The 26,600-nt window shown below is 54.2% G+C and overlaps 9 protein-coding genes across 9 annotated transcripts in view; 5 read left to right on the forward strand and 4 right to left on the reverse strand.

Moving 5' to 3' along the window:
- The window catches only part of CTHT_0059030 (uncharacterized protein), a gene marked incomplete at both ends in the record, with an annotated part of 2,572 nt that extends 1,798 nt beyond the window's left edge, over positions 1–774 (reverse strand). Inside the window, 2 exons of the mRNA XM_006696159.1 lie at positions 1–116; positions 301–774. The exon at positions 1–116 is cut by the window's left edge and continues 298 nt beyond it. Of these exons, the coding sequence (XP_006696222.1) occupies positions 1–116; positions 301–774 (590 nt within the window). The remainder of the gene's footprint in view (positions 117–300) is intronic.
- Positions 775–2,618: 1,844 nt separating this feature from the next.
- Positions 2,619–4,287, forward strand: CTHT_0059040 (ring finger-like protein; the record flags this gene model as incomplete). The annotated part of the gene is made up of 5 exons (XM_006696160.1): positions 2,619–2,628; positions 2,806–2,830; positions 3,114–3,186; positions 3,245–3,870; positions 4,122–4,287. The coding sequence occupies 5 exons, from the start codon at positions 2,619–2,621 to the stop codon at positions 4,285–4,287; spliced, it is 900 nt and encodes a 299-aa protein (XP_006696223.1).
- Positions 4,288–6,168: 1,881 nt separating this feature from the next.
- CTHT_0059050 (uncharacterized protein) lies at positions 6,169–8,467 on the forward strand (the record flags this gene model as incomplete). Its single annotated transcript, XM_006696161.1, has 2 exons — positions 6,169–6,700; positions 6,807–8,467. 2 exons carry the CDS (start codon positions 6,169–6,171, stop codon positions 8,465–8,467), a joined length of 2,193 nt encoding a protein of 730 aa, XP_006696224.1.
- Positions 8,468–9,335: 868 nt separating this feature from the next.
- CTHT_0059060 (uncharacterized protein) lies at positions 9,336–11,803 on the forward strand (the record flags this gene model as incomplete). Its single annotated transcript, XM_006696162.1, has 4 exons — positions 9,336–9,506; positions 9,566–9,874; positions 9,934–11,549; positions 11,665–11,803. The coding sequence occupies 4 exons, from the start codon at positions 9,336–9,338 to the stop codon at positions 11,801–11,803; spliced, it is 2,235 nt and encodes a 744-aa protein (XP_006696225.1).
- A 1,446-nt stretch (positions 11,804–13,249) lies between these two features.
- On the forward strand, positions 13,250–15,063 carry CTHT_0059070 (uncharacterized protein; the record flags this gene model as incomplete). The annotated part of the gene is made up of 4 exons (XM_006696163.1): positions 13,250–13,395; positions 13,473–14,096; positions 14,165–14,494; positions 14,592–15,063. The coding sequence occupies 4 exons, from the start codon at positions 13,250–13,252 to the stop codon at positions 15,061–15,063; spliced, it is 1,572 nt and encodes a 523-aa protein (XP_006696226.1).
- Positions 15,064–15,955: 892 nt separating this feature from the next.
- Positions 15,956–16,664, reverse strand: CTHT_0059080 (succinate dehydrogenase-like protein; the record flags this gene model as incomplete). The annotated part of the gene is made up of 3 exons (XM_006696164.1): positions 15,956–16,308; positions 16,409–16,426; positions 16,511–16,664. 3 exons carry the CDS (start codon positions 16,662–16,664, stop codon positions 15,956–15,958), a joined length of 525 nt encoding a protein of 174 aa, XP_006696227.1.
- A 622-nt stretch (positions 16,665–17,286) lies between these two features.
- Positions 17,287–19,350, forward strand: CTHT_0059090 (uncharacterized protein; the record flags this gene model as incomplete). Its single annotated transcript, XM_006696165.1, has 3 exons — positions 17,287–17,531; positions 17,589–18,029; positions 18,090–19,350. The coding sequence occupies 3 exons, from the start codon at positions 17,287–17,289 to the stop codon at positions 19,348–19,350; spliced, it is 1,947 nt and encodes a 648-aa protein (XP_006696228.1).
- Positions 19,351–19,585: 235 nt separating this feature from the next.
- On the reverse strand, positions 19,586–20,401 carry CTHT_0059100 (nitrogen permease regulator-like protein; the record flags this gene model as incomplete). The annotated part of the gene is made up of 1 exon (XM_006696166.1): positions 19,586–20,401. The coding sequence occupies one exon, from the start codon at positions 20,399–20,401 to the stop codon at positions 19,586–19,588; it is 816 nt and encodes a 271-aa protein (XP_006696229.1).
- Positions 20,402–20,680: 279 nt separating this feature from the next.
- CTHT_0059110 (uncharacterized protein) lies at positions 20,681–25,309 on the reverse strand (the record flags this gene model as incomplete). Its single annotated transcript, XM_006696167.1, has 5 exons — positions 20,681–21,123; positions 21,179–21,285; positions 21,861–21,970; positions 22,021–25,213; positions 25,275–25,309. The coding sequence occupies 5 exons, from the start codon at positions 25,307–25,309 to the stop codon at positions 20,681–20,683; spliced, it is 3,888 nt and encodes a 1,295-aa protein (XP_006696230.1).
- Positions 25,310–26,600: the final 1,291 nt, after the last annotated feature.

Consider the following 26,600-nt stretch of genomic DNA (forward strand, 5'->3'; position numbering starts at 1 on the left):
CCTCCTCCTCCTCCTCCCTCCTCCTCCTCCTCCTCCTCCTGCTGCTGCTGCTGCTGCTGCTGCTGCTGCTGCTGCTGCTGCTGCTGTTTTGGCAGAAGGTGATTGGGCAGAGGAGGCTTTTTCAACCAGCATATCAGCAATCTCCACCTCTTCATTTTCCAACACACTCAAGGGAACTTCGAGCGCCGAAGCAAGGTACACAGCCATAGTCCTCGACCAAGCCTCATAACACCCCTTCGACAACAAAACTAACAATACACAGCTCAGCACCTCCATCCGATCCTGATAGGGCATGCTGACCAACCTCGTCGGAATAGCATGGTACCTCGCATGTAAGGCCGACACTTCCTCCTCCGCGTTGACACACGTCGGAGGTTGCGTCGCAGCCACTCTTTCGGCCCTCTCCCTCCTCTGTGCCAGTATCTTCGACGTCTCCGGCCCAGAAAGGATCTCCCTCATCTTGCGCAGTACCTCCCCCCTCCAGATGTCAAATTCCCTCAGCGCGGCAGCACGTAATGTCCTCAACGCGGGATCGATCTCCCTTGAAGGGATGTCGTCGTGATCGGCGCGGGTGACGCTTATGCCAGAGAAGGGGTCTACGGGGATGAGCGGGGCGAAGAGGTTATTGGGGGAGGGGGAGGATGATGGTCTGGGGAGGGTCAGTTGGGAGCGCATATAGGACGTAATCTCGGCGAGGAGGGTGTAGAGGGCTTTGCGGCGAATGGGCGGGAGGAGAGGGAGGAGGTGTTGGGGGTCTGTTGCGAGGGGGGCCATTTTGGTTGTCGGGTTGCCGTGATGGATTGGTTTTCAATGTTACGTGTTATAATGCTTCTTGGGTCGGTATGTTAGGGAAGGGAGTTGTTTAAGCAAAGTTCATCTGAACCTACAGATTCGTAGATGTTCAGGTCAATGAACTAAACGGTTAGGAAAACCGCCATTTACCCGTCCGAACACGATCCCCCCGCCCCCTCTCCCCCCACCACCGGCCCAGTCCAATATCAGCGGTTCAGGATGTTGGGCTAGCATGCAGCTTTGTGGGTTGTGGGGGTTGATCCTGTTGGACCGTCCAATCGGGGCACCGGGGCAGGATCTCATGCATGCCAAGAGATCTGGCCTTAGGGCCAGGAGACTACGCTAGGCGTGTGGAATAGTGAGAATATCGGATTGTATCGTCATAATATTGGAGATGGGTATGTTGTAGGACGTGAGGAGTGAAGAGCTGTAGAACACCCGAAACCTTCAAAGTTTAGACTAAAGGGGGGCACGTGGTGTTGAGTCTACTCCAAGACCTGACCAAGGCAGTAAGGATCAGGTCGTAGTAAGCATGAGTCGAACAGGTCCTGTGACACCTATTGATGGCAAAGAATTTCCTTTTCCAGGAACACAAGGTGCCCATTGTGTGGAGAGAAAAAAAATAATGTATATATATATATATACGTACGGCTGATGTGTTCTGGTTTCCTGTTGCTCAAGCATTTTGTATTTCCATTTTCTTGTAACAAAATCCGAGATTCACTGATCAGGAGATCGGAGAAGTCACCTTCCAACTCTTCAGTGTAAACACAGCCTCGTACAGAGCCCTCCTGACGGCTCCGGGTTCCCAGAGGTTGATATTGGTTCTCAAAGAGGTCAGGTAGCGAGGGTCACAGGAGACGTAGGCATCTCCAGAACGTGGACAAGTGACCTCCCTGAGCTCCGAGACAGCCGAATTCCGTTCTTATCTGCAGGCGGCGATCCGCAACTTGATCAGCCTCGCACCATGTGCTTGTACGCCCACGACGAAACCTGGGCCCTGGACAGATTCATCAGCTGTGTTACAGGAAATTTCGAGCTGGCAGCGAGAGATGCCATTAACGGGGGCTAAAGCAAAGTTAAGATGCCGCGAAAAGGACTTTGGGAGACCCAATGATGATAGGGATCCAAGAGCCGGAAACCCCAAGCCTGTAGTTCGAAAAATAAATCCCCACAGCGGAGTAGCTACAAAAGCATCATCCTTCACTCCCCCTATCTCCCCTTGCCCACAACCCCTCCCTCCATAGCATGTTCCCCCAAGACAGACGATCAGCTTGTGTACTGTGTGCTGTGTGCTGTGTGCTGTGTGCTGTGTGTGCTCATCTGGATCAGAGACACTGAAAATAGCGACACCAATGTAGCCATATGTAGCCATAACAAAGGGAACATGCAACAAACACCGATGCATGCAACCAGAGAGATGATGGGCTCAAAAGCGGGAAGGTCGACGCGGCCTGTTCCTGTCACCGGGGTGTATCCTTTTTTGAGTGGTAACAAGGCTAGCCTAGTGACGACGGTCGTCCGAGTGGGTGAATGGTAGCCCGCTGCGCTGTTGCCATAGCATCCACAGTATTCAAAATCCGTGGACCCGCCCTTCCTCTGCTGTGGCTGGGCCCTCTCGGCTCTTGGGGAGAGAGAGGAGAGATCCAAGTTTTCCTACGGTATTTCCCAGGTCCCCCCCACCAACCATACCACCATTTCAGATCCTCATTTCTTTCAATTGAATCCCATCTCCCTGCACTTACTTGCTCTTCTCAAGCTCGCCATGCACTACGCGTCCAACTAGCCGTTCTCACTGATCGGCAACTCAAACCATCATGGTCAAAATGTCCATGTGTAAGTTTCATCTCAAGCCCATGACACCGCTGACATCGTCGGGTGCTTTCTTGGCAATACCGCCCAGCTCTCGGCTCCCGCAGCCTTGGCTTTGAGCCAAGAAGTGTGCCAAGACTGGGGTAAAGACTCCAATGAGATCGAAAACTTGAGGACTGACATGCTATCTGCGTTCCGCAGCTCTTGAAGAAATTCGAAATGTCATGTATGTGGGCATATTTGTTGAGTTTGGCGTTATTTTTTTTTCGTCGTTGATGGACTTGGGTTGGGCAAGAGATCTCGACCCTGAAGCTCTTTGTCCCGCTTGTTTTCCTCTTGTTCTTCCCGTCAAGAAGCTTGGAATCTTAAGATCTGATCTACGGTGTTACCGACCTGTCTTCTTGGCGAGCACAGCATATGCATTCATTTGATCGCTCTTAGCCTCACTCCATTTCTCCCCAGGCCAAATTGAGTACAATTGAATCTTAAAATGTCTGACCTCAAACCAGCCTTCTCTTCAGCAGCCCGTCCTGGACCGGGCCTAGCGTCATTTCCAGCACCATCATCCGCAACATTACCGCCGTAACAGTCTGTTCTTCCGGCCCCTCCCCCTCCCAAACTTCTCATCTAACTCTCGCAGAGCCACATGGCCTACACGACCCGCTTCACCCCCAACCTGACCACAACCATCCTCTCCTCCCACTACTCCTACTCCTCCCCAAGCGAAGAAGGTATCATCCAAGGTCTGCTCTACGTCCCCGACCTGCCCCCTAACAAGGATCACGACATTTGCATCGCCCTCACCGCCCCACACATCCCCCCCACAGCCGTCCGCCAGTACAACCTACCACCAACAAACTATCACCTCATCGCCATCGCCCCATGGGTGAGCGACCGCTGCGCGGGAGCTTATTTGAAGGCCGTCCGTGGGGAGAGCGCGGTGAAGGGGTTTATCTTTTACATGCCTGGCGACAACGACGACGAGATGTTGGGGAAGAAGGATTTGTTAATCACCGACGACGATAGTGACGACGGCGGCGGCGACGACGATGGTGATGATGATAATAACTGGATGGTCCGGATTAAGCACCCAGTCTTTGCTGTTTCTGGAAGTATTGGGGAGCTCATGATGCAGCACATGAGCCTGTACTCGGGCAACATGACTGAAGTTCCGTTTGGTCAAGACATCCGAAAAAAATTCAACACTCACGAGCATGATTATCTGCGCGTTTGGACCGAGCTGGTGGTGAAGACGCCGCCGGCGCCGTTAGGGAGCTGGGTGTGGGCTTTTGTCGTGGTGGGGCTGGTCGTGGGGGTATTTGCGGTGACGTCGGGGGTGATGGAGGTTGTGCAGTGGCAGAGAAGGGCGAAACTCAGGAAAAAAGTGAGAGACGGGGAAGTTGATTTGGAGGGGATGGGGATTGTGAGGAGAGGGAGGCTGCCGAGGGAGGTGGTGGAGGGGTTTCCTTTGTGGACGTACTGCGATCCGACGACCACGTGCGCGAATGAAACTCCAGATCGAACGACATCGACAGCGCCAACTACAGACGAAACGACGACCTCGATGGCTACTCGGACCTCAGAGTCCTCAACAGCTTGCGAAAGGTCATCAGATCTCTCCCACCAACCGGCCTGCCCCACTTGTCTCGTACCCTTCCAGCCCCTGGTCACCACCATCCGTGAGCTCCCCTGCGGCCATATCTTTCACCCGTCCTGCATCGACACTCTCCTGCTGCACACCACCTCTCTCTGTCCGGTCTGCAAAACGAGCATGCTGCCCCCAGGGTACTGTCCCAAGATCACGAACGGGATGGTGAGAAGGGAGAGGGCTTTAAGGAAACTGAGGGGTGAGCTTCCAGGGGAAATGTCATGGTGGGACTACTTGAGAAGAAGGTCGGGGGTGAAATCACAAGCTCGAAAGGAAGGTAGGCGATCGTCGCAAATGGAACTTCGAGTGATGGTGAAGCAGAACCGGGGTGAGAGCGAGGATTTGAGCGGTGCTTGGCAGTCGAAAGAACACGAGACTGTCATTCCTCCTGCCGCTTTGGCTCGGGCACGATGCCGGGACGATGATCACGCCAAAAAATAAGTATGTGTACTTCGGAGCAAGTGTTGACCTTTGGATTGATGCTGACTCGTTTCTAGCACAGCACATATACCATAGAGGCTTCCCAGGTTTTAGGTCATTTCCTGTTATTGGTCTTCACAATTAGTTTCGGTCTTCTCCGATTTATATCGCTCATAAGGATACCCATCTGGTTGCATTGGATACACTCCTTTCTTCCAATTAGGAAAAATTTGATAGCATTTGCGGCACTTGAGAACTTTGGTGTCCTGTAAGGATCAAGAGGGAAAAAAAAAAAAAAAAAACTACGATCCTTACCTCCGGATGTAGCATAAATAGACAGTGGAGATAGCTACACGTAGACTGGATCAATTGAAGGAGGATAGTCTTAGAAGGCACAACAAGTCCTTCATATAAAAGAGCACTGACCGCGACCGTACGACGAAATAAAATCCCCAGCGGAAGGGTTTTTTGCAGCTGGCCACCTCAATGCCCATCAGGGCGGTGAGCTGATTGATAGGCTTTTTGGGATATTGTGTGACGACTCTTTGGATCATCCCTTTTAAGGCACCAACTATAACCAAACGATGAACGCTGTTCCAACAGTGACAGTGATAAAAGATGAAACACGGCGCTGGTCGTGAGGACTTGTTTTAGAAGAGAAGATCCAGAACTGGCACTACCCAGTCCGTCGACTAGAGGCGTGGGATTTGGGGCTGTGTGTTCCCATTGAAGGGTTAGGCTCACCTACCAACTTCAATCTTATCTCGTAGGAAAGCCGAGCCGTGAAAATCGATCGCCATCACAATCAATCAGGTAGGCAGGATGTGAAGACAAAAAAAAAAAGAAAAAAGAAAAAAAACTGTTGCTTTGGGCTTCGGCCAATCTTAAGGGCCATTCTTACGTAAAATTAGAGCTAGGGCTCTCTAACATATGTAGAGAAATAGATTACGCAGGTATACAGGAAGATTCTTGTCCCATTGTTCAATTGTCAGTTGCGTGGTTGCGTTGACAACACAAAGAGGATTGCACTGAAAGTCGGCTTCCGCCGACTGCCAAGACCTGTAACAATGCCAAGACCCCTGCTCAATGGCCCGCAGGCCCCACGTGCTGACTCAGCAACCCCTGTCCAACCCCTCACGTCAATTGGCCAGCGATCTTTTGATGCGAGCGTCATGCTGCGGTTGCGGCGCTGCGCGAGCAAGGATGCGCCATCGACCGAACGTGACGTGCATCGTCCAGCGCTCCAGCAACAACGAAATCCATCCTCGAAACTGAGCCGCAGAGTCCGGGAAACACGAGCGACACGCCGCGCCGAACTGCCATTCCGTGATCGCGTGTGCATGAGCGACAGTGTCATCGCAAAGAAGACAACCCCCCCCCCTTTCCCCCAGCCGAAGCCCGCCCATCGAATCACTGAGTTGAGCCGCTGACGCGCACTCGGAGGTTTCGGCAGCCGAGGCACAGGGCACCACTCAACAGGCCATCCCATCGTGGAGATGGCTCCGTCATCCAGTCAGAAAGGGACAGGGAAGAAGGCGGGCTCGGCCGCCAGCGCAATCCGCTCGCACCAGCAGCATTCACAGCAGCAGCGGAGCCGCAACACTACCCCTGGCCCTGCTGGCATCCCGCCCACTTCTTCTACCTCTGTCTCGGTCTCTGTCGCCAGTTTACCCCCCATCGAGACCGTCGAGACGGAAACGCTCGACCTACGCTTCGACACCTTCCGCAATGTTACCTTTGAGGACCTGGTCGATCCCGCCGCCGCCAGCGCCCTGATTCCGGACTCGAAAAGTCTAGATGGTATCATCTCTCGCCTGCAGCGGCTGGCCGATATTATCGAGAAGCGGGGCGCCAACTGTGATCGCGGAATGAGACTGCTGGCGCAGACCCGCCGCCAGCGGCTGGATGAGCTGGCGGTTGAGAGGGGTAGGGAAGAAGAAAGACGGCAGGCCGAGGCTGATGATGAGAAGAAGGCGAACAAGAAAAAGAGGAAGGCGGATAGTTTGGCGCCGGGGGCTGTAAATACAGGTTGGTGCCTTGCTGCATGCTGCCTCACTTCTTCGCTTTTTGTCCCATCCTGCTGCATAATGGAAACAACAAAACAAAGAAAATTTTTGCTGACCATTTATTTCAGAACGCTCCTCGCCAAACCGCGAATCAACCAGCAAAGCCCGAAAATTGGACCGCGACGACACCGCAAGCTCCTCGCTCTCCCCCGCTGCTGCAGGCACACCAAGCAACATGGACGTCGACGACAAGGATAAGGAGAAGGATAAGGATAAGACCAAGGCCGAGGCCGACAGCGACTCGGATTCTGACGATGGTGCCCCGCCGCCGCCGCCCCGGCCGCCGGCCAACGTCTTTGGCGACGACCCCTCGACCTTCCCCGACCCGACCGTCTACGAAATTCGTCCAGTCTTACCAGGCATGAGCGAAGAGGAAATCAAGGAGATATACTCAGTAGCGAGCTACCCGAAGAGCGATCTGGCCCATCTCACCTGCGGTGAGCCTCCGGATAGGGATTTTAGTAACTCGAAGCCTACGAACCAGATCAACTTCAGCACCTTCAGCTCCTACATCGAGCCGTACTTCCGACCCTTCACCGAGGAAGATCTCGCCTTCCTGAGGGAACGTGGCGACCGAGTGACCCCCTTCATCATGCCGAAGCGCGGGAAAAAGCACTACACGGAGATCTGGGCTGAGGAAGACGGCGCCATGGCCATCGACTCGTCCCCGCCGGGAGGTCGTGATAGGTTACCCCCTAACCAAGCCCGCGGCAGCATAGACAATATGGACGACGAGGTCGCCGAAACAGATAAGCTCTCCGTCGGTCCGCTCCTCACGCGCCTGCTGCAAGCCATGCGGCCTGAGAACCGCGCCCCTACTGCCGATGACAAGTCCGGCCCCAACGGCACTAGCGGCGACGGCGACGGCCCACAACAATCCTTCGATTTCAACGACAGCACCGCCGCCCCTAACCCATCCCAATCCCAACCCAACGGCGTCAACGGCGTGGCCGCCACCACAAACGGCGACTCCCAACAACAACAACAACAACAACAACACCAATCCCTCCCGCCCGCAACCTTCATGCCCGAATCCAACACCGAAGCCTGGAAAAAAGCCACTCACCCCAAGCTAGACTATAACCAAGTCGACGAGCGCATCAAACAAGAACTTCGCCACATCGGTTTCTTGCCCCTTCCCCCCTCTTCTGCCACCGATCCCTCCAACTCCTCCGCATCGGTTACCCCCGCCGCCCCGCCCCCGCCAGGCACAACCGCCACAACTGCCGAATACGACGGACACTACGATGATGAGGTCGCCGCCCGCCTTCGGGTCCTTCAAGCCCGCTTGCGCGAACAAATCCTGCTTAATGGCGCCCGCAAAGCAAGGTTAACCGAGCTCGTCAAAGAACGCATGGCCTACCAAGAGTACCAAACCATCCTGGAGGACCTCGACGCGCAGGTCAACGCAGCTTACCTCAAGCGGACGCGCACCATGGGTAAGAAGCCGAAGAAGAACCGGCCGGGGCAGCACAGTTCTGGATCTGCTGCCGCAGCAGCGGCTGCCGCGGCGGGGATGGCTAGGCCGGGGATTGGGGATTTGGCGAGGACATTGATGGATAGAAGGAGGCGGTGGATTGAGCAGATTGGGGCTGTGTTTGATGATGAGGGCATTACGAAGTGTCCGAGGGTGGAGGATGGGGATACGAGTATTTTCGGGAGGGAGATTATGGCCGAGTTGATTAAGCGGGAGAAGGAGGCTTGGGATGAGGAGGTTGAGGAGGAGTAACTTTTAGCTTCCTTACTACCTAGGGTCCCTCTGCGCGATCCTGGGGATTGGTTGTTGAAAGGGGTTGGCTTCACGGTTCTTTTCTTGTCTTTTCTTTTCTTTTCTTTTCTTTTCTTTTCTTTTTTTTTCGGCTTTTATGTGCTCGTGACAGCTATAATAGACATTACAGGGACTTGGACTTGGTCAAGTTGGTCAAGCGGGGGAATCGGTCGGGTAGGGGAAATCGGATGCGTGTACTTGTTGTTTTGTTTCTTTTTCTTTTCCCCTAAGGTGCTCTCTGTACCAATGAAGGAGAAGGAGGGCTTCATGCGCAGGACAAAAGGGAGTTAAAATTATCATCTATAGTACGCTGTTTGTTTTCCTTTTTTATTCATGAAGCGGCGGCGACGTTGATATTTGACTGGGTGTTAAGGCGTTTTTGACGGAGAAGTTGAAGGTTATGAATTGTTGCTGTAGTGAATATAGTATACCTCTGCCGTGGATGAATGCTTCATTCTCATATAATCCTATCTATACTGGAAAATGTGTGGCCTGCCTCTCCTTTCCTACATTGTCCTTAGCGGCAGGGTTAGGACACAGCAATCGCCGGGAGATAGGTACCGTATCTTATATCCTCCTCCTTAAGGCAACCTTCGCACTCTCCTTTGGACTTTCCTCATTCGTGTCACACCCGGCACCTCGAGAGGGAAGTCTGGGTAACCCCAGCCTTTCTCGAAGCCCTCCTGCCTGCGCTTCTTCTGCTCCTGCTTCTAGGTTCCTGAAGCCCCGGTCACCGTCCAAATACTTCCGCTGTTTTTTGGGATCAACTGGGCAGAGTGCTCCCGCGTCGTTCTACGCTAATCAAGTTTGTGTGGTATACGTTGATACAATGTCGCAATCAGACCCATCTGCTCACAGTCCGGCCCCTCGGCAACACGACATGAAGAGAGAGAAGCTGCTTAAGGGGAGAGAGGATTTGTTGGCGATTGTTTCGGCGCAGCTGCTCCTTAGGGCTGAGCGGGACGATCTTGAGACGAGGAAAAGACGGATATGGGTTGATGTTGGTCGTCCCACTTCCAAATAGACGGCTCAGGAGCTAACATAAGTAATCCAATCCAGGTCGGCGGTGGCACAGGCTATAATATCGAAGCTATGTCCAAGTTTCTCGATGTACCCAAGTTCTTCGACGCTGTTTACATGGTTGAGTTAGTTCCTTCACTATGCGAGATTGCTAGGGAACGGTTTTGCGAGCTCGGCTGGACAAACGTTCATGTTATCTGCCAGGATGCCAGAGCGTTTCGTCTGGAAGATTATGAGCTCCCGGACTCTGGGTATGCGTCTAGCCCGGTAAACTCAGGCCAGGCACAGCGGGGTCATGAAGAAGGGGGAGCAGACTTGATCACTCTATCATACAGCTTGTCGATGATTGTAGGCAGCAGCTACTTCGCCCCATACCCTGATTTCACCACACGCTGACACCCAAAAAGCCAGATTTTCACGCCGTCATCGACCGGTTCTCGAATCTCCTCTCACCCCACGGCATCATCGGTGTGATCGATTTCTACGTCCAGTCTGAAGCCGACGCGAGTGACCGGACGTACACTGGAGGGCTCTTCGGCCGCCATGTTAACTATCTGAGCCGAACCCTCTGGAGAGCATGGTTCGAGCTCGACTGGGTCGGACTTGAACCAGCTCGTCGTGACTACCTAGAATATCGCCTGGGGACAATTCTCACCCTCAACCTGCGCAACAAGTCATTAGGGTCGATCCCTTACTACATCTGGATTGGCTGCCGCAAGGACCCTACCGTCGCGTGGTTTCATCATGGAGCGGCGGCAGCTCAGTCCCCTCTCTGGATTAGGAAAGGCAAACAGAATGACTCAAACAAACTCAACCTCGAGGGCAGGAGAGGCCAGCCAGATATTCCGCCAAAGGTGCTTGAACTTGCCTTACACAACCTCTCTGCGAACCTACCTCTTCCTGCGGCCTTCTACCAAAACCAGCCGTGGCGAGTCTACTACGACGATCGGCTGGAGAGGTACACACAGTTCAGCGACGAGTACATCTACTCTTTTACGTGGGAGGACTCCGAGGTTGACCAAGCCCTCCTAAACATCGGCCCCGACGACACCGTACTAGCGATTACCAGCGCAGGCGACAACGTCCTCTCCTACGCCTTACACAGCCCGGCCAAGATCCACGCCGTCGATCTAAACCCCGCCCAGAACCATCTTCTCGAGCTCAAGCTCGCCGGCTATATGGCCCTTCCCTACTCAGACTTCTGGCAGCTTTTTGGCGAAGGCAAACATCCCGACTTCCGGTCCTTACTCACCTCCAGGCTATCAGCCCACCTCTCCAGCCGTGCCTTCCAATACTGGCTGCACCACGCCAACGTCTTCAACCCCGCCGCCGGCCGTGGCTTGTACGACACTGGAGGCAGCAGACACGCCCTGCCTGCCATCCGCTGGGCCTCCCGTCTTGTTGGCCGCCGTAAGGCGGTGAAGCAGCTTTTGGAAGCGCCGACGCTCGAAAAGCAGCGCAGTATATGGATATTCAAAATGCGGCCTGCGCTGTCGAGTACATTGATCAGCCACATGCTAGTTCAGTCGGAGGGGTTTCTTTGGAAAGCACTGGGCGTGCCCAAGACGCAGTTGGCCATGATTGAGGAAGATTATGCCTCTTCGTTTGAGGAACCGATGTTTAGTAGTAAAAGGCAGAGGGGGAATGCCTTGTATCAGTACATGATGGATACGCTGGAGCCCGTGTTTACGCACTGTCATGTGGCGAGCGAGAATCCGTACTATTTTATTTCGTTGGCTGGTACCTACACCCCACAATGTCATCCGGAGTATTTGGCGCCGCAAGCACACGAGAAGTTGAGTCAGAGGGGTGCGTTAGACAAGATACGTATTCACACGGATAGTCTGGTTGACGTCCTGGAAGAGTCACTTTCCCCTGGGTCGTTGACGGTGGCGGTGATCATGGATTCGATGGATTGGTTTGCTCCCGGGGATGAGACAGCGGTGAAGCAGGTTGAGGCGTTGAATAGGGCGCTGGCGATGAACGGGAGGGTGTTGTTCAGGAGTGCGGCGAGAGTACCATGGTATGTGAGACTGTTTGAAGAGAGGGGGTTTGTGTGTGAGAAGAGGGGGGATAGACAGCCCGGGAAGTGGATTGATCGGGTGAATATGTATGCTAGTTGTTGGGTGGGGAGGAAGGTTGCTGATCTGGAAGGGGGACGAGCTGGAGGTTGACTTGATGGGGAGGATGGTGGGGAGGAGACATGAGATGTTTGCGGGAGGAGGAGAGAAGTCCGTGAGTCCGAAGGGAATCCGCCTTGGTGAGGAGAATGCCTGAGCAGTGAATGTGATGTTGAGGACAAGTTAACATGTTGTCTGTTTATGTGATCAGAGGAACAGGCTTACCACTTAATCGATGGTGTTGGTGCCAGGTGAGATTAATCTTGGTATGTTCAATGGACGGCTGGTCCCAACACCGGGGTTCCCGTGCGGTAGGCTCGGGTGTGCGGTGCGCGGGGCTTGGCTTGAGCCCCGACGGGAAGATGTGGGTCGATTGGGCGGCCGCCCGTGTTGAGGAGAGCGGACCGAGAGGGCGGGGGTTCGGAGCGTATTGAACTGGGAGTTTGCTTTTCGAGAGTCTAGTTCAATCACTTGTAGTATACTATATAGGTTTTGACATGAATGTATTTTTTTTTTGCTCTTTTTTTGGTTTTCTTCAATTTTTGACAATCTTTTAGTCCCCGTGATGATTCTACATGAACGTTCACTCACCAACGATGAGTTGATTTATTAACACTGTGCCAACTGCAGCCGGTCTCAACTGACAAGGGTTTTAGCGCCGGGATAGGAGATCACCCCACCATCAGCCACGATAACCGTTGGAGAGAGGGGGGAGGAGGGAGAGGGGGAGACAGTAAGGATGCCTGTGGGTTTGTGGGGATGGAAGTGTAGGTATGGTTTTGAGCGAAGGTGTGTGTGGCTCACGCCTTGTCATTGTCTGCGGCCCACTTTGGGCTATGGGAAGTGTCTGGGACAGTATATTCCATGAGTACAGATGGTTATACTCGAATGTATTGCACTTTTCTTTTATCCCCAGATCAAAAGGGATTGACTTTAGACAGCTCGTCGTTTGGGTATAAATCTTGGATATCTCAATGTGAGGTTAGAGACTTTATTTCTTGGTATAATCAAGAGATGGATAACCAAGATGATCAGTAACTAGTACAATAATGATCATTCTCCCATGAGTTAGGTTCCAGCGTTTCATCAAGTGTCCTCAACAGAGCCTCAAGATAGATTACATATGCCCAAGGTCGGGAGTGTCCTGGATCTTTGCATAAGGTAGCAAGAGGTGCGGCGAGGCGCAGCCTGGGCGAAGCCAAGAGATCAGAGGGCTTGCAGATGGAGGAAGCCCATTTGCCGCAACAACACAGTGTCTGCACACACCCATCGTTCATCAATCAGAATCCGGCCCTCTCAATGTTTTTTGCCTTTGACAATCGTGTATTTATATCTCATCAGGACACACCATTGCTGCTTGAATATGCCTCGTAGCATTCGTGTCGTATACATACAATATACTTCATTTTGCGATTTATTTTATATCTTACCGAGTCAGACAGTTGACGTTGGTTAAGCTTCCCAAAACACACACCAGCATTCATCAGTAGCACTCCGATAGCTATTCAATGGTTTACGATCCTCCCTATATTATTCTTATTCTATCGCAACACACGACACTGGCGACTTTTCCGATAGCGTCGTGCCCCGAGGCGTCCGATCCATGGCGTCCAGTCCATCCCCAAGATCTCAACGGCAGTCGGCCGCTTCCAAGGCCAACGCGGAAATGCCCAGTAACGTCTGCTTCCCGTGCCATACCGGCAAACGAGGATGCGACAAAGCCGTACCCTACTGTAGCCATTGCGTCCAGTAAGCTTTTGACATACGTAAATTCTTTATTATCAGTTAAGGGCCAGCCCTCTCTAATTCTGACTCTGTCCTCCCAGGCGCAACAAAGCCGACGAATGCTACTATATCGACCTCTCGTTGATTGGAAGCGACGGCATCTATAACGCCATCTCTTCCGCCAACGGCATCCGCGGCGTCGCCTTCCGCGCCGTGCTGGACATGTTTCCCAAAAGGCAGATGGTCAAGCACGCTATCGACGCCTATTTCTCGGGCGCCAACACCTGGTTCACCATCGTCGACCAGCCGAAGTTCGAATCTCAGCTTGAATCGCTGTGGGAAAACCCCACCCCCGAGATGTGTGCCCTTGTCCTGTGCATGTCCCTCATTGCTACTCCGCCAAACGTCACGACGCGAGTGTCGAGGGGCAATAAGGAGGGTACAGGCACGGGGAACAACCCGTATCATTGTGCCAAGGCGATTTTGGTGTTGGTTGAGACCAACAGGACGTTGACGGTGGAGATGCTGCAGGCTGAATTGTTGGTTGCCTTGTATGAGTTGAGTCATGCGATGCCGAGGGAGGCGTATTTGACGTTGAATCGATGTGTTCACATGGCTAAGGCGTGTCGGTGGTATACGAAGGCGTTTTGGGAGGGGTTGGGGGGGAATCCGAGGCTGAAGAAATTGTTTTCGGTTTTGTGGTGGGCTATTCAGTATTTGGATTGGTATGAACTTCTCCTGGTATGCTATGCTCTTCTGGAGGGTAGGATGCTAATGTTAAGTGACTTCACAGCCTCTTACACATCGGCTACGATAACCCGTCGTACCCGATGTCAACCGCAGCCCAACCCCCCGACGTCGTGATCCCTCTCCCGGAAAACATCAACTCCCGCGTGCCTGGAAGCTTTGGCTCTCCGCTAGGAATAGGGAGCTCTGATTACAGTCAGCTCGACGACCTCAAAATGCCCCTCGCGAGGTCAGCCTGCTTCCTCTGGAATGTGCTCCAACAACCAGGCGAGTACTCCGGCATGGACTCTGACGCAACCGAGATGGCGTCCCGTACAAACCAGATGCTCTCAGACCGTAACCCGAGTAACCATGCTGCTGTCTGCACCAATCTCATGTGAGCCACCTTTCCCATCCCAACCCTAATGAGGTGAACTTTCAGGGAGCACTGCTAACCCTTAACCCCCCACCCCACCCCATTTACCCCTCTACAGCGCCTTACTGAAAATGTGGCAACCCCAATGGCAACCCGCCCTCCTTCACGGCCACAACCTAGATATACCTACCTCCCCCCTTTTCCCCTCCGACCCCGACACCGCCAAACTCCACGCTGCCCTCACCACCACCAAAACAGTAATAAGCTACATCTGCAACGAAGCCGCTCTCGAAATCACCAAATCCCCATCCCGCCTCCTGACCTTGTCACCCTCCTGGGCGTTTGCCATGTACTACGCAGCTGTGTTGCTCATTCAGCACGGGAATGCCGTATTGAGAGAGGCAAATGAGGCAGACTGGTTTGCCAAAGTTGGGGGGTTGAAGCAAGCTTTGGAGATGGTGGGGAGGAGGTGGAGGATTGGGGGGTGGTATGCGGAACGGATTGGGGCAATGCTGGGTCAGACTCAGACTCAGAGGGCTGGTGACTTTGGTGTGGGGGTTGGTGAAAGGTCGAGGAGTTTTGCTAGGTGATGAGCAAGATTAAAAGGGGGAGAGGGAGGAAGGGGGGGGGGGGAAGAAAGGAATGGTTGGTTTTCTTTTTGTTAAAGTGTTGGCATGTGAAAGGGGGGGGGGGGGAATAGATAAGAGAGAGATTGGGTATTATGAATTCATAAGGAGGTTTGGGTTGGGTTTGGAGATGGAGAGGCGTCAAGATATAGATCAGGATACCCGATCATGACGGCGTGGCATTGACTGCATGGTTAGATACCCTTTAGGATAGATCATGAGGTTTTTGGTCAGCTGGCTCCCATGGGAGCAGGCCATATGGTCCGTCCTGGGGCCGTTGGCTCAGGGGTTGGCTATGAACATCCTGCCAGCTCCTCAGGGTGTGTTTTGCATTCATCGGGAGTCTGCGTTGCATTGAAGGCGTTTGGGCCTTTTTATGGCTTTTTTGTTTGGTTACTTTTATTCAAGCTATATGTTGGCATCAGCTTATTATATATTTGACCAGTCAGGACACGACTGAGAGAGGGGGAGCTCAGCATTTTTCGTTTTTCTTTTTTGGTAGCCTGATTTTAACTTTGGCACTTCGAGGATGTCTCTCGTTCAGTTTTGTCAATTTACCTTTTCTCTTTTAACCCTCGTTGGAGTCCATTGTTCAGCTCAAACTCCATTATTTTGATTTTCATACCTTTTTGACTGTCTACCAGCCTGGAGCCAAAAAACCTCCCATACACCTCAACACAAACCGATGCCAACCACCAAATGGGTGGGAAACGGGAAACTGCTTTTTTTTTAAAGATAGACCCAAGGAAAGATACACTGGTTGTCGCAGAACGTGTGTGCAAAACACCACCAGTCTCCCGCTTCTCACATACCCACCACACTAACTTCCAACATCACCTTCGCTCCTCTTCACCCCTTAAGCAGTCCAAATACGCTTAATGGCCTCAGTAAGACCGACATCAGTGGTCTCGAACTCGTACAGCGCCAGGCCAACGACGACGGTGGCAGCGTTCAGGCCCCACATGAACAGCTTGCGAGCGGTCGGCGTACGATACTTGGGGACGTAGTCAATGATGATCTGCTGGAAGCCGGAGTGTGAGTGGATCAGGATGCCGGCGCACAGGATGGCGTCGAGCGTCGGGTTGAGCGAGCCGGCGGCGAAGGGGGCCACGGTAAGGGGAACCAGACCAGCGGCCACCAGCCGGTCGAAGGTCCAGTGGTAGGAGCCCTGCGCGGGCGAGGGTTCGGGGACGGGGACAGCGTCGTTCACTAAGAGGTTCGAGAGTTAGGGGTTATTGTTAAAGTAGACGTGGGGTTGGTTGGGTTGGCTGGAGGGGCAGTGCTCATGGCGGGGAAAATGCGCGCGTACCTGTGCCCTTAATGCGCTCTGTTTCAATGTCCTATCAGTAAAACGCTCTCTATCCTATCCAAGGGGAGGGGGGGGGGAAGAGAAATTGACGCAAGCACGTACGCGGCAGAGGGGGCAGCAGCTCCCTCTTGGATGTGGTGTGGAAGGTGGCAGCGCGAGCGAGGACGCTCTGCTGGAGGGCGGGCCTTGTCGCCATCGACACCCGGGAGGCCGAAGCAACCTGCCGCAGCAGGGAGGAGCGAGCAATCGAAGCCATGGCTGTCTGCTTGAGGGGGATTGGCGAATTGGCGAATTGGTTGGTCCGGCTGCGCTGCGTGGGTGGTTGGCGCGGGTTTTGAGACTCGAAACGGCGACGACGGCGACAGCAGCCTCAACAAAGACGACAACGACGACAATGGGCACGGAGACACTCGCGGAAACAACGGGTCCAGGTCCCGTGAAAATGCCCAGCTTCCCGAACGGCGGGACTCTTGCTGGTTCCTCGGCAATCGGGTCCCCTGCGAGCCAATGGCAGCATCGTTGATGTCAGCCAGTCTACCCCACCACAGAGCACGACGAGGTACCTGCTGCAAAGTACCGGATCGGAGTGGATTTTCTTGTTCTCCGCTGTGCCCCTCCCTCGACGCGGGGATCCGTGTCAGCGCCAAGACGAACCAAAACGTCCTGACCCCGGCGTGTCTTGGCAATGCTTCGGTGGTCTGGGGTCCGAAATTTTCGAGTATCCCGCTCTCATCTCAAGGTCAGGTGCATGACCAGACCCAAAGCCGCGAATTGCCCCACGACAACTCACGCCGCAACCTCTCAATTCGGCATCTTTGCGGCTGCTGTCCTCCAGTTGATCGACCTTAGAAGCTGGTTGGAGGGCACACGGCAAGGCAATGGCTCCGGCACAGGGGTTCCTCTCCTGCAGGGGCGCCCTCTGCCGCTCATGCCTCTTGGGGTCGGCCAGGAGTCCTGCGCTCCCGCAGCGCCATCAACGGAGACCCATCTCCCAGGGCTGGATCAGGAAAACCCAGGAGGCAGAGGAGGCATGGCAGAAGCGGGCACAGGAAATTCTGGACGGCAAGATCCAGAACACCTGGGATATGCTTGAGGAGAGAGGCTATGTGAAGGACACTGCTGGGTAGGCGCTTGCTCTGCGATTTTTGACTTCTTGCGAGCATTGCCTAACACTTGGCAGGACACGAGACACGATCCGCGAGCTCATGAGGAGAAAACGGATAGCTGCCTACGTTGGCATTGACCCGACGGCCTCCTCCCTCCATGTCGGCCACCTGCTCCCTCTTATGCCCCTCTTCTGGATGTACATGCACGGCTACGGTGCCTTCTCCCTCATCGGCGGCTCAACAGTCAAAATCGGCGACCCGACAGACCGGCTCAAGTCCCGAGAGCCCATCTCGAAGGCCGACCTTGCCATGAACATGACCAAGATGCACTTTCAGCTCAAGAAACTGTGGGCGAACGTCGAGGACGAAGCGAGGCGCTTTGGCTACAAGAAGGAGTGGGCCTGGAGGCGCGGTCTGATCAACAACAATACGTGGTGGAACAAGCAGCCTATGCTAGAGGTCCTCAAGAGAGTTGGTACCCACATGCGGCTAGGGCCCATGCTGTCTCGCGAAACGTGAGTCTCCTGAGCCTACAGTACGATACCAATCGAGCCGGGTCTCTAACAATCGTACAGAGTCAAGAGGAAAATGACTGAAGGAGACGGCGTGTCCTTCGCCGAGTTCTCCTACCCCATCATGCAGGGCTGGGATTGGTGGATGCTCTTCCAGCAGCGCAAAGTCCAGATGCAGATCGGCGGTTCCGACCAGTATGGCAACATCATCACCGGTATCGAGATTGTCAAGGCCGCACGGGATAGCGAGCCGGATCCGGCGAAGCGCCTTCCCGCGAACGACTTCTTGGACGACCCTGTCGGCTTCACTGTCCCCCTCCTGACGGACTCGGCTGGCAACAAGTTCGGCAAGAGTGCCGGCAACGCTATCTGGCTCGACCCGTTCATGACCCCTCCCTACGATCTCTATGGATACTTTGTTCGCCGTCCGGATGACGAAGTCGAGCGCCTGCTCAAGCTTTTCACTTTCCTCCCCATGGACGAGATCCAAAAGATCATGATGGACCAGGTAACCGCCCCCGAAAAGCGCATTGCCCACCACCATCTAGCCTACGAAGTCGTCCGACTCTGCCACGGCAAAGACGCCGCCGACGAAGCGCAAACCCGCCACAAGTTGATGTACAGCAAGGGCCCCGACGCGCTCAAGATTCAGCTGCCCAAGTCCGCGCAAGCCGAGGGCCAGGAGCGCGCGGGCATCATCACGCCCAACAATGCACCACGCATCGACATGATCCTCCCCGAGTCCCTCATCATGGGCAAGTCCATCGGCAAGATCCTGTACGCGGCCGGTCTCGCCAAAAGCGCGAGCGAGGGCCATCGTCTGGCTGTGCAGCAAGCCGTGTACATCGGCGGTGCCCCAGGTCGCAAGGTCGGCCAGGCCGAGCCCATGGATGAGTCCCAGCTTACGTTCAACCCGGTTAAGTTGTGGTTCCCGCAGGAGACGCAGCGCTACCTGATTGATGGGAAGATTCTTATCCTGCGCAGGGGCAAGCATAATGTGCGGATTATCAAGATGGTTAGTGACGAAGAGTATGCCAAGTCGGGAGAGACGTATCCAGGTCAGCCGTATACCGGCGCGGTGCGCATGTTAAGGGAGCAAATTAAGCAGTTGAAGAGCGGGCTGAAGACGCCAGAGGAGGTGAGGAAGTTTATTATGGAGGAGAGTAAAAGGGAGGCGGAGGAGAAGGGGAAGAAGGGTGGGGATGAGATCGAGTTCCCGGATGAGAAGCCTGGCTATGTTAGGTATTTGGAGGGTCAACTGAATGCGTTGTTGGATGAGGTTGATGCGGGGAAGAAGGGTGAGGATGAGGGGAAGAAGGAGTAAAGCCATGATTGGAGGATGATGGTTGCATGATGCGGCGGGATATTTGGAAGGGACTAAAAGAGAAACGATACCCAGAATCACATTCTGTTGGCTGGCGGAAGGCTGGTTCATACACAGTTCGGTGCCAGGTCTGTCTCATGACCCCAGAAGAAGGAAATGTACAACTACATATATAGTTTCCATGTACTGTACGAACCAATGTACAATTGTCATTATAGAATAGAGTCCATCCACATCACCTATACAACACAGTCAAATCCCCAGGCGGCACCTTCTCTCCATTCAACCCCTTCAAATTCTTAAGTCCCTCCATGATCTCCGCATCCGTCTTATTCTGCTCGGTAATAATTTGATCAAAGCAATGCAGTCCATCCGTATATTTCTGCAGGGGGTCCCCGCCCTCAACCGGTCTCGCCTGCCCCGTGGCTAGCGCCGCCAGGTACTGCTTCGACACGACGTACTTGTGCACGCGGTACAGACAACCCTTGATCACGCCGAATTGGACAAAGCGCCGCACGTCGATGAAGCGCAGGACGTCCAGGCCGGCGTCCATGTGGTCTTTGAGCCATTCTAGCACGGTTTTGCCGACGCAGAAGGTCGTCATGAGCTTGATGAGGGTGTGGTTGGGAAGGCGGTGGCGGCGGGGGGTGCCGGTGGGTTTTGGTTTAGCTTTGGTGCTCCTCTCTCCTCCGGGTTTGATGCTGTCGTGGTCGCGGTGGGAGTGGGAGTGGTGGTTGTCATCGACGACGATGTCGTCCTCCTCCGGGGGACCAATGCAGACATAGTTAGCACACTCGTCTACCATCCCGCCCACGTTGGCGATGAAATCATGTATCCCTGGTCGGGGCGCATAGCAGTTACTGAAGAAGAACATGTCGAGCAGCAGGATCGTGTCGTAGTAGAGCAGGTGGCGCAGGGCCAGCTGGCAGAGCTCGAGGGAGACGTCGGCCAGGTGGGCGATGCGTCGGACGTCGTTGACGCCATCGATGTGTTGTATTACTCGTTGTAGGGTCAGGTCCCAAGTCGGGTCGACGATGTCGGCGAATTTCATTTTCGCGACGGGTACGTGCCATCCGCGGACTTCCGGGGGGTTGGGTGGTGAGGGAAGAGCTTCATGTTTATGGTGTTGGCGTCGTCTGGATAGAGTTAGCGATGACTGTTGAGATGGGATTAGCGATGAGTGTTGGAAGTGACTTACCAACTGGAATCATGCACTCTCCATAATTATTCAAATCCTCCTTCACAATCTCCAACAAACTCTGAATGCTCCTCCTGGTCGACTTAAAGCCCCCCTCCCACACTCTCCCCCTTTCCCTTTTCATTCCCCTTCTCATCCCCTCCCTCTTTTATCCCCCTTCTCATCCCTCTCCTCCTTTTCATTCCCCTTCTCATCCCCCTCCCCCTTTTCATTCCCCTTCTCATCCCTCTCCAAATCCTGACTCAAATACCCACTCTGCTTCTCCATCTCCGCAAACGTAGCCGCAATCCTCCTTACCACATTCTCATACGGCGCCTGGTCGACATCGCTCTCCACTACAATCCCAAAATTAAAATAAAACGTGTTCCGACAGTACTTCGAGTTTGAGATTGACACCGGGTAGCTGAGAACAGTGTACTTGCCCTCGGGGTCGTCGACTGTGATATATCGGTTGCAGAAGGGATTGCGCGGGATGATATACTCGGCAAGGACGTCGAAGTTGAAGAGCGTGGGCTTGGTGCTTCCTTCGGAGGGAACGATGCAGCCTGGGGGGGATTGGGCTACGATTTTTGTACCTAAGGGGAAATGTTAGACAAGAGAGATCGTGCAAAAGATTAGGGAAGTCCGTACCCGCATTGGGGAAGAATTGGGCGTAGAAGATGCCTTGGATCATGGTGGTGATATTGATGGGTGAGATGGGATGATGTCTCGAGGAGTCAAGGCTGTGTGAAACAGCGCTGGTGGATGAGCAAGATCAGCATCAGCTCATTGATGGGGTTGTGATTTTATCCAAAGAGACATGAAATCAAAAAAAAAAAAAGAAAATTCACATGAGTTTCAGATATGTAACACTATATGAAGATGTGGTTACTATTGATGGGTGGTCAAGTGATGAAGAGAAACTTCCATAAAGATGAGAGCGGACAACTTTTATCACTGATGTGGGATGAACGGGCTTGGGATCAAGTGTACAACCCTAACCCTGAACAGACCTGAACAGACCCGAGAACCAACCTCTTCTCGTGTCCACCCGGGTTTGAGCATAGGGCATTGCATATCATGATTATCATCAAAAGCCATAATATACGACAATACAAACGCTGACCGAAGCCTTGTTTGACGATAACCAATTTAACATTGAAGTAAAGTATACCACCTATAAACGAACGGTGCAGTAGTTTAGGGCACGAATACCAAAAACGCCCGGCTCCTCCCCAACCCGGGGCAAACGAGATATATACAACTTCAACCCAGAACAACCTCCCCCTAGACCTCTTGTTCCGGTCCATCCAACGTGGCCAACGGGACATACCCCTCCTCCCTCTTCCTCCGTCCCATCACCCTCTCAAACATCTCCCTCCACCCAGCGAACCAACCCTCCCCCTTCACCACGACCCCCTCTCCTCTGCCTCCACCATCCACCTCGGCCGTCTCCAAAACTTCAAAAATAAGCTGCTCACCACAACACTCACACTACTTGCCGCCATCGCCGCGCCTGCCATCATGGGATGCATGTGCCATCCTAGGGGCAAGAAAACCCCCATTGCGAACGGTAACCCAACAGCGTTGTACATGCACGCCCAGGCAAGGTTCATCTTGATCCTGCGGAAGATCGTCCGTGCTAGGTGGAGGGCTGCAGCAACATCCATGAGATGGTCGGGACGCATAAGCACCACGTCCGCGGCCTCCATCGCCACGTCCGTGCCACTTGACATTGCGATGCCCACGTCGGCGGTGGCCAGCGCGGGGGAGTCGTTAATGCCATCGCCGACCATGGCAACGATTGCACCATGTTCTTGCTGCAGGCGGCGGATGATGGCCTGTTTCTGGTCGGGTGACACACCAGCGTGGACGTCGGCTGGGTCAATCCCCACTGCGGAAGCGACAGCCACTGCCGTTCCGCGCTGGTCGCCGGTGACCATGGCCGTTTTGACGCCCATGCGGTGGAGGACTGCAATAGCGGCGGCTGCGCCGGATTTGATGGTGTCAGACAGACAGAGGTGGCCGGCATAGATGCCGTTGATGGCAACGAATATGTTTGTGATGCCAGCATTGAGCTTGGGATCCGATTGTGTTGCGTCGGCCTTTTCAGAAATTTCGATTGCAGGCTCTGGCACGCTGACACCGTTTTTTTGGAGGAAGGGGATGTTGCCGATGAGGACTTTGTAGCGGGTGCGTTCGGCCGAGGTGGCGGGTTCCACATGGGCGCTGACACCCTTGCCGACGACGGCGGAAAAGTCGCCGATGCTGCCGTCGATGGTGCCTTCGGGGCCTAGGCCTAGTTCGGACTTGGCGGCGTTGAGGACGGCTTTGCCGATGGGGTGCTCGCTGCCCATTTCGGCGAGGCCAACGATGGTCCACCAGAGGCGACGGCGCCAGTCGGTGTCCTTCCAGGGAGATGGGATGTTGGCCTTGGCCACGCTCATCTTGCCATACGTAATGGTTCCAGTCTTGTCGAAGACAACATGGGTGATCTTGGTGGTCGTCTCCAAGACTGCGCCGCCCTTGACCAGAATGCCGTTCTCAGCGCCAACACCCGTTCCGACCATGACAGCGGTAGGAGTAGCCAGGCCGAGAGCACAGGGGCAGGCAAAGACGATGACAGAAATGCAGAGCTTGATGCACACCATAAGCTTGCCGCCGCTGGTCTCCTTGAGGAAGATCTCAGGGGGGTTGGGAAGCACATGGCTGAGGACCATCCAGACGAGGAACGTAAGCAAGCCAAGCGTCAAAATGGTAGGCACGAAATAGCCAGCCAGAGTATCAGCCAAACGCTGGATAGGAGCACGATTCGTCTGCGCATCCTGCACGAGCTTGACGATCTGGCTGAGCTGGGTATCACGGCCGGCACGAGTGACACGGAAATCGACTCTTCCATGGCCGTTGACCGTGCCGCCGATGACGAGACTGCCCTTGCTCTTTTGAACCGGCATCGCCTCTCCGGTAACCATGCTCTCGTCCACGTAGGTCTCTCCCCTGACCACAACACCGTCTGCCGGGATCTTGTCTCCCGGTCGAAGAATCACGATGTCGCCGACCTGAATGAGCTCGGTCGGGATGACCTTCTCTTCCATGGCATTGCCGTCCAAAGGCTGCTTCGCCTCATCCTTGGCATCGCTGTTCCATGCTTCAGCAGCCTTCTCAGCAGCAATGGGATCCGCATAAATGGTCGCCATGGACGGAGCCAGCGACATCAGACGGGAGAGCGCCTTGGATGTCTGGCCCTTTGCGCGGTTCTCGAGGAAACGGCCCAGTGAGATGAACGTAATAAGCATCGTGCTCGTGTCGAAGAGCGTGCTCGGCCTCGTATGAGGGGGGAAAAGTAGAGACACAGCCATGGCGAAGACGCTGAAGAAGAAAGCGCAGGACGTGCCCAGAACGACAAGGACATCCATGGTCGGAGACCCGTGCTTAACGGATTTCCACGCAGACTTGTAAAATCTCTTTCCAATGCCGAACTGTACGGGTATCGTAAGAAACAAGCAAATAACGTCGCCGAGGTACAACCCGGGCATGAGTCTGACAGATCCAAAATCTAGCGCGCGCAGGCACATGGGGAAGACCATACTGATGAGAAAGACGGGGACCGCGAAAGCAAGAGAGATCTTGAACGCTTGTCGCCATTCGTTGCTCTCCCGAGTCTTGGCCAGAGACTCGATCTGGGCTGTGTTGTCCTCGTTGTCTGCAACCAGGGCATTGTACCCAGCGCTCTCCACGGCCTCGACAATGGCTCTCAGACCCGTCACATGGGGCTTGTGGACGACCGTCAGCCGAGATGAGCTGAGAGCCAGCCTTGCACTGGTCACACCAGGAAGCTCCATAATCTTCTCCTCCAATGCCGTTGCCGTAGCCGCATCAAGATTTCCATAAATCTTGAACTGGGCTGTCGAAGACCCGCTCGTAATGCCGGCAGACTCGAAGGTCGTAGACAGGATCTTGGCATCGAAACCTCTATCCTCAATGATCTCGACAATCTTTTCTGCTGAGAGCTTCGCCGGATCATGAGTAATGACGGCCCGTTCCGCGAGGAGGCTGATGTTGAAGCGCAGCATGCCGTCCACCTTCTTGAAGCCCTCCTCGACCGCCGAGGTGCATGCCCCGCATGTCATTCCCTCGATGGCCACGGTCGTGGTGGCTGCCATGGTCCCAATCTGCGCTCCATCTGCAGCATTAGCCCCGGCTTCGGAGGACTTTGCTGTGCTTTCGACGATCTCGGCATCGAATCCCCGCTCCTCGATGATTTCACATATCGCCTGAGGGGTCAGGAGCTTCGGATCGTGTTCAATAACCGCCCTCTCCGACAGCAAGGATATGCTAAAATGCTTGACCCCCGAAACATCCTTAAACCCTCCCTCCACGGCTGAAGTACACGCACCGCAAGTCATACCCTTGATCGAGACTGTCGTTACAAGCGTATTGGGCTCGTTATCAGTTGTCGGGAAGGCGCCGAACGACTGGCGCGGCATCGCGGGAGAGGGGAGGTCGGTCGACAAGACCTCGGCGTCGAAACCGCGGTCTTCGATGATCTCGCGTATCCTGTCGGCAGAAATCTTGTTGGGGTCGTGCATCACCACGGCGCGTTCCATCACCAAGCTGACTGAGACACTGCCGACGCCATCGACGCCCTTGAAGCCCGCCTCGACTGCTGATGTGCATGCGCCGCACCTGAAAGGGGGTTAGGAATCGGGGGGGGGGGGGGGAACGGGGATATGCGGCGCATACTCACGTCATTCCCTCGACCTTTAAGGTCGTCGTCGCCATGTGCGCGGTTGGGGCGGCGAGTGATGTGTCCCTCGAGGGGACCTGAATGTATGACGGCGCCATCTCTAATCGAACTCAAATACTAATATCACTTTTTTTCTAGATAAATACGGACACTCGCTGCTGTCGGACCAACGTCAAGGCGGCTGAACTGGGCGGCGTGGCACTCGAGATCGCTCGACCGGCGTGGGACCGTCGCTACAACATTAGGTAAAAACTTGGGGGGGGGGGGGGAAGCAGGGGAAGAAAGGACGAGGAATCCGTAGTAGTATTAGGGTCGTTGCCGCATACGCAAAGTGCTAGATCCGAAAAGAAAAAAGAAAAGAGAAGAGGGCAGAGGAAGCCAACAGCCAGCGATGGCGGTCTGCTCTCTAATGAGCCAGAGGTTCAGTTTAGCAAAAGAATAGGAGAGAAGCGGCGCGATAACGCTCGGCGAAGGAGAATGCTACTATGGGAATTATTACAGGCGCATCGTGGGAGGACTTGGCCGGGACCGACGGAACCGAGTTTTGTCATCAGCCGCTTCGGGCGCGCTTCCGTGAAAAGCGTGGCTGCGGAACCCTGCTAAATGGCAGATGGCTACAGTGCGACAGACTGTAGGTTCATGGCCACCTCGCTTCACCATGTTTCGGCCAGCTGACATCATCGTTGGGGGTTTCTGTGAGAGTAGAGTGCTGAAACAATCTCAATTTTACGCTTGATTGATATTGAAAGTTGAGCCGTACCGAGCAGTTACACATCTGAATTCTACAGTCATGTACATTTTGACTATCTAGCAAACTTTTCTAGCGCATTATCTCTCCAGCAAGATCGTTCGAGCTATTCCGAGTATCCCGGCGCTCAGCCAGAGAGGCTGTGTGTAAGATGAATGAGCGCTGAGTGAGACTGCCAAGTCTATGGGGTTCGACCAATACGATACAAGAGCTATCTTTTATTGCAGAACGAAGCGTCTGGAATTTGCCGTCTCTCTCCCAAAGCCGCCTATGGCAGTGAGTGTTTCGCTGCAACCCCCGCAGAGGATTGGGCTGGGACACAGACCTTCTATCCTTGCCGGAGGTTGATCTGTCGGGAAAATTTGAGTTTCATTGTTATCTGCGATCACGCGCACCATCGATCTCTTCCGGCATTTGCAAGCCGATAGTACTGACGGTTGCATAACCTCCCCACAGCAATATTGCTCACCTGCATGGAGAGACGGGACTTCGGAGAGCGTCTCTTGAGAAACTGGCCAAGTTCACTACAACAATCCAATCCCCTCACAAGTGCCACCAAAGCCTCGCACTGTGCACCT

The sequence above is a fragment of the Thermochaetoides thermophila genome, assembly GCF_000221225.1.
Source record: "Thermochaetoides thermophila DSM 1495 unplaced genomic scaffold scf7180000011820, whole genome shotgun sequence".
Taxonomy (NCBI): Eukaryota; Fungi; Ascomycota; class Sordariomycetes; order Sordariales; family Chaetomiaceae; genus Thermochaetoides; species Thermochaetoides thermophila.